Source organism: Oncorhynchus gorbuscha, unplaced genomic scaffold (assembly GCF_021184085.1).
Source record: "Oncorhynchus gorbuscha isolate QuinsamMale2020 ecotype Even-year unplaced genomic scaffold, OgorEven_v1.0 Un_scaffold_6482, whole genome shotgun sequence".
NCBI classification, from domain to species: domain Eukaryota; kingdom Metazoa; phylum Chordata; class Actinopteri; order Salmoniformes; family Salmonidae; genus Oncorhynchus; species Oncorhynchus gorbuscha.
In genome coordinates this window covers 68-12,593 of record NW_025750069.1, presented here as the reverse complement: position 1 = coordinate 12,593, position 12,526 = coordinate 68, and the positions used below count along the sequence as shown (strand labels likewise).

The window sequence follows — 12,526 nt, the reverse complement described above, 5'->3', positions numbered from 1 at the left end:
CACCTGGCTTCAATGTCTATTTGTCTATTTGCACAATGTCTATTTGCACCCCTACTGGATGGAAACTACAAGTGTAATGGCTGTGCTCAATGGAATGGCACTTACAAATGTAGATCCTTCTAACAGGGAAACAGATCCCAATCAAAGGTGTTATCACGTGCTCCACTAAGACAGTATTTATCGTATAGCTTGTCCTTGTGGTAAAAATGATGTGGGTAAAACAAAACACGAATTAAAATAACGAATCTCGGAGCATTGTATACCCAGTTGCGGCCCACTTTTTGGAAGAAAACTACTAGATTTCGTCACTACGTTATATCGGTATCGAAAAGGTCACCCTCCCAGGAGAGGGGGTGACCTCGACAATTTATTGTTAAAATGAGAGGCTGCCTGGATCTTTAATTTAAAGAGTCTTGCTTCCTTCGGTCTCAACGTAGACTTTGATATGAAGCCATTCTTGTGATTAACCAATGATATCAGGTGGAGGGATAGTACCTGGACTGGTGGAGGGATAGTACCTGGACTGGTGGAGGGATAGTACCTGGACTGGTGGAGGGATAGTACCTGGACTGGTGGAGGGATAGTACATGGACTGGTGGAGGGATAGTACCTGGACTAGTGGAGGGATAGTACCAGGACTAGTGGAGGGATAGTACCTGGACTGGTGGAGGGATAGTACCTGGACTGGTGGAGGGATAGTACCTGGACTGGTGGAGGGATAATACCTGGACTGGTGGAGGGATAGTACCTGGACTGGTGGAGGGATAGTACCTGGACTGGTGGAGGGATAGTACTTGGACTAGTGGAGGGATAGTACCTGGACTGGTGGAGGGATAGTACCTGGACTGGTGGAGGGATACAGTAACAAAGGCCTACCTGGAGCAGGTGGCGAAGGCGGTGGTGAAGGGCGTGATGAGGCCGGACAGGAAGCTGAAGGGGTTCTTGTGTGTGAACCCAAAGTAGATGAGAGGCAGGATGACCCCCCCGTGGATGATATGACCCAGGACGGAGGCAAATATGTATTTCCCCAGACTGGTCACCAACAGAACCACATCCTCCATCTCCACTATCTTACTACCCACCAGGAACATGATGCCGAACGGGACGTACCTGAGGTAGGAGAAATATAGAATGTATACCATTTGGTGAGGTGATGACTAACAGAATATCTATTTTTGCTGCAGATTTATTTGAAAGTAAAAGCTAAAACATTTATCAGAAATGTAATTAAATATTTAATTTGATTCTACATAAGTAGGCAGCTTCCCAGTCAAAAAGTAGCTTCTCATTTCAGTGTCAAATGCATAGCGTCAGCAGCCTACAACACCTCCTGCAGTTCTTAAGGAATAAACAGTACAGACTTTATCTAGTGAGCCATCAGAAGCTCCTCTTGTTTTCCCTTGGGAATAGTCTTGGGGACCAGGAGAGGCTAATCACATGATCTGGGTTGTTTAAGGTCACTCACCACATGATCCAGGACACCAGCACCATGGTGGCTTCATTGAAAGCGTTGAAGAAGCGTATGAGCTCCTCCCCCTCCTCTCCCAGCTTCCTCAGTGCCACACCGAACACCATGGCAAAGAGCACCAGGCCCAATATGTTCATACCATCTGGTTCTGTGCCCACAGGAACCTACATAGAACACAACACAGTTTTGTTTATGTATGGTTGTTAGTTTAAAAAAATATATTTAAAAAACACAGATCATAACATTTGAACACAGAAAATTACAACACATAAAATAGAACATTAGAACATAGAACATCAGAGCATCATAACATCTGAACATCTGAACACAGAATATCAGAACACATAAAATAGAACATTAGAACATCAGAACATGATAACATCAGAACATAGATCAGAACACAGAACATCATAACATCATAACATCTGAACACAGAATATCAGAACATAAAACATCAGAACATAAAACACAGGACATCAGAACATAAAACATAGGACATCAGAACATAAAACATAGGACATCAGGACATCAGAACATAAAACATCAGAACATAAAACATAGGACATCAGAACATAAAACATAGGACATCAGAACATAAAACATAGGACATCAGAACATAAAACATAGGACATCAGGACATAAAACATAGGACATCAGACATCAGAACATCAGAACATAAAACATAGGACATCAGAACATAAAACATAGGACATCAGAACATAAAACATAGGACATCAGGACATAAAACATAGGACATCAGAACATAAAACATAGGACATCAGAACATAGGACATCAGGACATAAAACATAGGACATCAGAACATAAAACATAGGACATCAGGACATAAAACATAGGACATCAGGACATAAAACATAGGACATCAGGACATCAGAACATAAAACATAGGACATCAGGACATAAAACACAGGACATCAGGACATAAAACATCAGAACATCAGAACATAAAACATAAAACATCAGAACATAAAACATAAAACATAAAACATCAGAACATAAAACATAGGACATCAGGACATCAGGACATAAAACATCAGAACATAAAACATCAGAACATAAAACATAAAACATAAAACATAAAACATCAGAACATAAAACATAAAACATAAAACATAAAACATCAGAACATAAAACATAAAACATAAAACATAAAACATCAGAACATAAAACATAAAACATAAAACATAAAACATAAAACATAAAACGTAAAACATCAGAACATAAAACATAAAACATAAAACATAAAACATAAAACATCAGAACATAAAACATAAAACATAAAACATAAAACATCAGAACATAAAACATAAAACATAAAACATAAAACATAAAACATCAGAACATAAAACATCAAACATCAGAACATAAAACATCAGAACATAAAACATCAAACATCAAACATAAAACATAAAACATAAAACATAAAACATCAGAACATAAAACATCAGAACATAAAACATAAAACATAGGACATCAGGACATCAGAACATAAAACATAGGACATCAGGACATCAGAACATAAAACATAGGACATCAGAACATAAAACATAGGACATCAGAACATAAAACATAGGACATCAGAACATAAAACATAGGACATCAGAACATAAAACATAGGACATCAGGACATCAGGACATAAAACATAGGACATCAGAACATAAAACATAGGACATCAAGACATAAAACATAGGACATCAGGACATCAGGACATAAAACATAGGACATCAGGACATAAAACATAGGACATCAAGACATAAAACATAGGACATCAAGACATAAAACATAGGACATCAGAACATAAAACATAGGACATCAGGACATAAAACATAGGACATCAGGACATAAAACATAGGACATCAGAACATAAAACATCAGAACATAAAACATAGGACATCAGAACATAAACCATCAGAACATAAAACATAGGACATCAGGACATAAAACATAGGACATCAGAACATAAACCATCAGAACATAAAACATAGGACATCAGGACATAAAACATAGGACATCAGGACATAAAACATAGGACATCAGAACATAAACCATCAGAACATAAAACATAGGACATCAGGACATAAAACATAGGACATCAGGACATAAAACATCAGAACATAAAACATAGGACATCAGGACATTAGAACATAAAACATAGGACATCAGGACATTAGAACATAAAACATAGGACATCAGGACATTAGAACATAAAACATAGGACATCAGGACATTAGAACATAAAACATAGGACATCAGGACATTAGAACATAAAACATAGGACATCAGGACATTAGAACATAAAACATAGGACATCAGGACATAAAACATAGGACATCAGAACATAAAACATAGGACATCAGGACATCAGAACATAAAACATCAGAACATAAAACATAGGACATCAGAACATAAAACATAAAACATAGGACATCAGAACATAAAACATAGGACATCAGGACATAAGAACATAAAACATCAGAACATAAAACATAGGACATCAGAACATAAAACATAGGACATCAGGACATAAAACATAGGACATCAGAACATAAAACATAGGACATCAGAACATAAAACATAGGACATCAGAACATAAAACATAGGACATCAGAACATAAAACATAGGACATCAGAACATAAAACATAGGACATCAGGACATCATAACATCAGAAAAACATAGGACATCAGAACATAGGACATCAGAACATAGGACATCAGAACATAAAACATAGGACATCAGAACATAAACCATCAGAACATCAGGACATCAGAAAACATAGGACATCAGAACATAAAACATAGGACATCAGAACATAAAACATAGGACATCAGAACATAAAACATAGGACATCAGAACATAAAACATAGGACATCAGAACATAAAACATAGGACATCAGAACATAAAACATAGGACATCAGAACATAAGACATCAGAACATAGGACATCAGAACATCAGAACATAAAACATAGGACATCAGAACATAAAACATAGGACATCAGAACATAAAACATAGGACATCAGGACATAAAACATAGGACATCAGAACATAAAACATAAAACATAGGACATCAGAACATAAAACATAGGACATCAGGACATAAAACATAGGACATCAGAACATAAAACATAGGACATCAGAACATAAAACATAGGACATCAGAACATAAAACATCAGGACATCAGGACATAAAACATAGGACATCAGAACATAAAACATAGGACATCAGAACATAAAACATAGGACATCAGAACATAAAACATAGGACATCAGAACATAAAACATAGGACATCAGAACATAGGACATCAGAACATAGGACATCAGAACATAAAAGAACATAAAACATAGGACATCAGAACATAAAACATAGGACATCAGAACATAAAACATAGGACATCAGGACATCAGAACATAAAACATAGGACATCAGGACATCAGAACATAAAACATAGGACATCAGAACATAAAACATAGCACATCAGAACATCAGAACATAAAACATAGGACATCAGAACATAAAACATAGGACATCAGGACATCAGAACATAAAACATAGGACATCAGAACATAAAACATAGGACATCAGAACATAAAACATAGGACATCAGGACATCAGAACATAGGACATCAGAACATAAAACATAGGACATCAGGACATCAGAACATAAAACATAGGACATCAGAACATAAAACATAGGACATCAGAACATAAAACATAGGACATCAGGACATCAGAACATCAAACATAGGACATCAGAACATAAAACATAGGACATCAGAACATAAAACATAGGACATCAGAACATAAAACATAGGACATCAGAACATAAAACATAGGACATCAGAACATAGGACATCAGAACATAAAACATAGGACATCAGAACATAAAACATAGGACATCAGAACATAAAACATAGGACATCAGAACATAAAACATAGGACATCAGAACATAGGACATCAGAACATAAAACATAGGACATCAGAACATAAAACATAGGACATCAGAACATAAAACATAGGACATCAGAACATAAAACATAGGACATCAGAACATAAAACATAGGACATCAGGACATCAGAACATAAAACATAGGACATCAGAACATAAAACATAGGACATCAGAACATAAAACATAGGACATCAGAACATAAAACATAGGACATCAGAACATAGGACATCAGAACATAAAACATAGGACATCAGAACATCAGGACATCAGAACATAGGACATTAGAACATAAAACATAGGACATCAGAACATAAAACATAGGACATCAGAACATAAAACATAGGACATCAGAACATAGAACATAGGACATCAGAACATAAAACATAGGACATCAGAACATAAAACATAGGACATCAGGACATCAGAACACAGAACATCATAACATCTGAACACAGAACATCAGAACATAGAACATCAGAACATAAAACATAGGACATCAAAACATCAGAACATCAGAACATAGGACATCAGAACATAGGACATTAGAACATAAAACATAGGACATCAGAATATAGGACATCAGAACATAAAACATAGGACATCAGAATATAGGACATCAGAACATCAGAACATAGAACATCAGAACACAGAACATAGGACATCAGAACACAGAACATCAGAACATCAGAAATCAGAACATCAGAACATAGGACATCAGAACACAGAACATAGGACATCAGAACACAGAACATCAGAACATCAGAAATCAGAACATCAGAACATAGGACATCAGAACACAGAACATCAGAACATCAGAAATCAGAACATCAGAACATAGGACATCAGAACACAGAACATCAGAACATCAGAAATCAGAACATCAGAACATAGGACATCAGAACACAGAACATCAGAACATCAGAACATAGGACATCAGAACATCAGAAATCAGAACATCAGAACATAGGACATCAGAACACAGGACATCAGAACACAGAACATCAGAACATAGGACATCAGAACATCAGAACATAGGACATCAGAACATAGGACATCAGAACACAGGACATCAGAACATAGGACATCAGAACATAGGACATCAGAACATAGGACATCAGAACATAGGACATCAGAACACAGAACATCAGAACATAGGACATCAGAACATAGGACATCAGAACATAGGACATCAGAACACAGGACATCAGAACATAGGACATCAGAACATAGGACATCAGAACATAGGACATCAGAACATAGGACATCAGAACACAGAACATCAGAACATAGGACATCAGAACATAGGACAAATCAAATCAAATCAAATCAAATTTTATTTGTCACATACACATGGTTAGCAGATGTTAATGCGAGTGTAGCGAAATGCTTGTGCTTCTAGTTCCGACAATGCAGTGATAACCAACAAGTAATCTAACTAACAATTCCAAAACTACTGTCTTATACACAGTGTAAGGGGATAAGGAACATGTACATAAGGATATATGAATGAGTGATGGTACAGAGCAGCATACAGTAGATGGTATCGAGTACAGTATATACATATGAGATGAGTGTGTAGACAAAGTAAACAAAGTGGCATAGTTAAAGTGGCTAGTGATACATGTGTTACATAAGGATGCAGTCGATGTTGTAGAGTACAGTATATACATATGCATATGAGATGAATAATGTAGGGTAAGTAACATTATATAAGGTAGCATTGTTTAAAGTGGCTAGTGATATATTTACATCATTTCCCATCAATTCCCATTATTAAAATGGCTGGAGTTGGGTCAGTGTCAATGACAGTGTGTTGGCAGCAGCCACTCAATGTTAGTGGTGGCTATTTAACAGTCTGATGGCCTTGAGATAGAAGCTGTTTTCAGTCTCTCGGTCCCAGCTTTGATGCACCTGTACTGACCTCGCCTTCTGGATGATAGCGGGGTGAACAGGCAGTGGTTCGGGTGGTTGATGTCCTTGATGATCTTTATGGCCTTCCTGTAACAACGGGTGGTGTAGGTGTCCTGGAGGGCAGGTAGTTTGCCCCGGTGATGCGTTGTGCAGTCCTCACTACCCTCTGGAGAGCCTTGCGGTTGAGGGGCGGAGCAGTTGCCGTACCAGGCGGTGATACAGCCCGCCAGGATGCTCTCGATTGTGCATCTGTAGAAGTTTGTGAGTGCTTTTGGTGACAAGCCGAATTTCTTCAGCCTCCTGAGGTTGAATAGGCGCTGCTGCGCCTTCTTCACGGCAGCTGTCAGTGTGAGTGGACCAATTCAGTTTGTCTGTGATGTGTATGCCGAGGAACTTAAAACTAGCTACCCTCTCCACTACTGTTCCATCGATGTGGATAGGGGGTGTTCCCTCTGCTGTTTCCTGAAGTCCACAATCATCTCCTTAGTTTTGTTGACGTTGAGTGTGAGGTTATTTTCCTGACACCACACTCAAGGGCCCTCACCTCCTCCCTGTAGGCCGTCTCGTCGTTGTTGGTAATCAAGCCTACCACTGTTGTGTCGTCCGCAAACTTGATGATTGAGTTGGAGCGTGCGTGACCACGCAGTCGTGGGTGAACAGGGAGTACAGGAGAAGGCTCAGAACGCACCCTTGTGGGGCCCCCGTGTTGAGGATCAGCGGAGAGAGATGTTGTTGCCTACCCTCACCACCTGGGGCGGCCCGTCAGGAAGTCCAGTACCCAGTTGCACAGGGCGGGGTCGAGACCCAGGGTCTCGAGCTTGATGATGAGCTTGGAGGGTACTATGCTGTTGAATGCCGAGCTGTAGTCGATGAACAGCATTCTCACATAGGTATTCCTCTTGTCCAGGTGGGTTAGGGCAGTGTGCAGTGTGGTTGAGATTGCATCGTCTGTGGACCTATTTGGGCGGTAGGCAAATTGGAGTGGGTCTAGGGTGTCAGGTAGGGTGGAGGTGATATGGTCCTTGACTAGTCTCTCAAAGCACTTCATGATGACGGAAGTGAGTGCTACGGGGCGGTAGTCGTTTAGCTCAGTTACCTTAGCTTTCTTGGGAACAGGAACAATGGTGGCCCTCTTGAAGCATGTGGGAACAGCAGACTGGTATAGGGATTGATTGAATATGTCCGTAAACACACCGGCCAGCTGGTCTGCGCATGCTCGGAGGGCGCGGCTGGGGATGCCGTCTGTGTCATGTTTTGTCTTAGATTGTCTTGTCATTTTGGCTTTTCCCTCTGTTCATTTTCCCCCTGCTGGTCTTTTTAGGTTCGTTCCCCTTTTTCTCTCTCCCTTCCTCTCTCTCTTCTCTCTATCGTTCCGTTCCTGCTCCCAGCTGTTCCTATTCCCCCTAATCAATCATTTAGTCTTCCCACACCTGTTCCCTATTCTTTTCCCTGATTAGAGTCCCTATTTCTCTCCTTGTTTTCCGTTCCTGCCCTGTCGGATCCTTGTCTATTGTTCACCGTGCTGTGTCTGTGTATCGCCCTGTCGTGTCGTGTTTCCCTCAGATGCTGCGTGGAGAGCAGGTGTCTGAGTCTGCTAGGTTCAAGTGCCTTCCCGAGGCAACCTGCAGTTCTTGATCGAGTCTCCAGTCTGTTCTCGTCATTACGAGTGGAATTATGTCTTATGTTTGTAGAATTACTTTACTGGATTAAAGACTCTGTTTTCGCCAAGTCGCTTTTGGGTCCTCATTCACCTGCATGACAGTCTGGGCCTGCAGCCTTGCGAGGTTAACACGTTTAAATGTCTTACTCACCTCGGCTGCAGTGAAGGAGAGACCGCATGTTTCCGTTGCAGGCCGTGTCAGTGGCACTGTATTGTCCTCAAGCGGGCAAAAAAGTTATTTAGTCTGCCTGGGAGCAAGACATCCTGGTCCGTGACTGGGCTGGATTTCATCTTGTAGTCCGTGATTGACTGTAGACCCTGCCACATGCCTCTTGTGTCTGAGCCATTGAATTGAGATTCCACTTTGTCTCGTACTGACGCTTAGCTTGTTTGATAGCCTTACGGAGGAATAGCTGCACTGTTTGTATTCAGTCATGTTGCCAGACACCTTGCCCTGATTAAAAGCAGTAGTTCGCGCTTTCCAGTTTCACGCGAATGCTGCCATCAATCCACGGTTTCTGGTTAGGGGAATGTTTTTATCGTTGCTATGGGAACGACATCTTCGACGCACGTTCTAATGAACTCGCACACCGAATCAGCGTATTCGTCAATATTCCCATCTGACGCAATACGAAACATGTCCCAGAACATAGGACATCAGAACATAGGACATCAGAACACAGAACATCAGAACATAGGACATCAGAACATCAGAACATAGGACATCAGAACATCAGAACATAGGACATCAGAACATCAGAACATAGGACATCAGAACACAGGACATCAGAACATCAGAACATAGGACATCAGAACACAGGACATCAGAACATCAGAACATAGGACATCAGAACATCAGAAATCAGAACATCAGAACATAGGACATCAGAACATCAGAACATCAGAACATAGGACATCAGAACATCAGAACATCAGAACATAGGACATCAGAACATCAGAAATCAGAACATCAGAACATAGGACATCAGAACACAGGACATCAGAACACAGAACATCAGAACACCAGAACATAGGACATCAGAACATCAGAAATCAGAACATCAGAACATAGGACATCAGAACACAGAACATAGGACATCAAAACATCAGGAATCAGAACATCAGAACATAGGACATCCAGAACACAGAACATAGGACATCAGAACATAGGACATCAGAACACAGAAACAGAACATCAGAACATATGACATCAGAACACAGAACATAGAACATCAGAACATAGAACATCAGAGCATAGGACATCAGAACATAGGACATCAGAACACAGAACATCAGAACATAGAACATCAGAACATAGGACATCAGAAAACAGAACATAGAACATCAGAACACAGGACATCAGAACATAGGACATCAGAACATAGGACATCAGAACACAGAAGATTAGAACATCTGAACATAGGCTTTCAGTTTATTGATTCAGTGGCTACCATTTATATAGTCTCCTCAAATGATATTCAGAACAGAGAAAAGAGCTATGCTCCTATTGACCCTTTTAGGGGGACCCACCATTACTGGCACTGGTCAGAGGAGGGTCTACCGTGTCTGTTCATCAGTACCCCTCATAGACTGGGTAATTCTCTGCCAATGAATGAGCTAAGCATTTTCTATGGGAGCGTCCCAAATGGTACCATAATCCCTATAAAGTGCCATAGGCCCTGGTTAGTAGTAGTGCACTATATAGGTAATATAGTGGCATTTGGGACGACATATCCATGTCAGTCTGACAGCTACAGGTACAAGGGGCCCAGAAACTACCCAGCTGAGTGATGACATGGCTGGGCTTCCTTCCAGCCTCGCTGGAGGTCAGGTCAACAAGTCAGAAACATTGTCATTCCCAAGCCCGAAGTGCAGTGCAGTCGAGCTCTGTATATTAACCATTGCATGGTGGTCATCTGTGTATTTTATTCCATGTTCATGGTGAACCGACATGTCACGTTGGTTGGCGTTTCGTTTCTTTGGAACATCGTCCCTGAAGCCGCTGTGCCGACATGTTTTCACCTCATGGCTCTTTGGGATCAAAACATTGTCAACAGAGGTGATGGTGGCAGCATCTGCAGGAACAGGGTTTGCAGGCAGGGCTTCAGGTCTGCAGGAACAGGGGTTGCAGGCCTTTCTGTTCTTTTTACATCTGTAGCCTTTTAAAATGGTAGACTACTGAATCTTCCTCTGACAGGTGGGGTGGGAGCCCACATCATCTGGACATGCTATCTTGGTGATACAGAATTTGTTCTCTTTCTTTTCTAAAAGTCTTCAAATTCACACAGAAAAGAAAACAGAGAACAAAACTTGTAGACGCTTCCTGCAGCTGATGGCCGACCTCTTCTCACCTCAGCTCTGTACACATGCACACATACACACAAACACTCTGCAATGCCAACCAGCCACTACATCTGAGTGTATCTGGACAACAGTCGCTCCAGGAATATCTCCTTGCCAGGAATCCATCCTCGGACCGTGCCAGACCAGTGTTCCCTGTTTGGACTCTCTCTCTCTTAAAGGCAGAGTCGTTGGTCAAACGTACATGCTAGCGGGCCAACAGTCCGGGCCTGCCTGGCTACATAAGGGCTGACTATGACACATGGCATAACTGAACAAACACAGGACAGTGACTGACATTGACGTCACAACAGAGTAGCTTGGTCTGATCAGGCTTAAGGATGTGGATGAATACTGATCACATTTTAAAGAAAGAAGTGTTAAACTTGTATTGAGTCCTTTCTGTTTGTTACCAGGCTCCAGGGATATTGCTATGTGTGTTGCTATGGAAGCGGCTGGTCACTTGCGTAGCGTATCGTGACAAGTGTCTTCAACATTGGACAGTGAATCATAGAACAGTGTGAGTGTGTCCAGTACGTTGTCCTCCCACTGGTCTCTCATAGCTGTTTGGGATGTACCCCCAATACCAGACCCAGGACGTACCCCCAATACCAGACCCAGGACGTACCCCCAATACCAGACCCAGGGCTGTTTGGGACGTACCCCCAATACCAGACCCAGGGCTGTTTGGGACGTCCATCGCCCAGGGCTGTTTGGACGTCCCAATACCAGACCCAGGGCTGTTTGGGACGTACCCCCAATACCAGACCCAGAGCTGTTTGGGACGTACCCCCAATACCAGACCCAGAGCTGTTTGGGACTAACCCCCAATACCAGACCCAGAGCTGTTTGGGACGTACCCCCAATACCAGACCCAGGGCTGTTTGGGACATACCCCCAATACCAGACCCAGAGCTGTTTGGGACGTACCCCCAATACCAGACCCAGAGCTGTTTGGGACGTACCCCCAATACCAGACCCAGGACGTACCCCCAATACCAGACCCAGGGCTGTTTGGGGCGTACCCCCAATACCAGACCCAGAGCTGTTTGGGACGTACCCCCAATACCAGACCCAGGACGTACCCCCAATACCAGACCCAGGGCTGTTTGGGACGTACCCCCAATACCAGACCCAGAGCTGTTTGGGACGTACCCCCAATACCAGACCCAGGG

The 12,526-nt window shown here is 41.7% G+C and overlaps 1 protein-coding gene across 1 annotated transcript; it reads right to left on the bottom strand.

Moving 5' to 3' along the window:
* Positions 1-872: 872 nt before the first annotated feature.
* Positions 873-11,283, bottom strand: LOC124029471 (neutral amino acid transporter A-like; the record flags this gene model as incomplete). The annotated part of the gene is made up of 4 exons (XM_046341168.1): positions 873-1,110; positions 1,466-1,632; positions 10,959-11,086; positions 11,207-11,283. Coding segments are annotated over 4 exons (610 nt in total), but the record flags the coding sequence as incomplete, so codon positions are not given.
* Between the last annotated feature and the right edge of the window lie 1,243 nt (positions 11,284-12,526).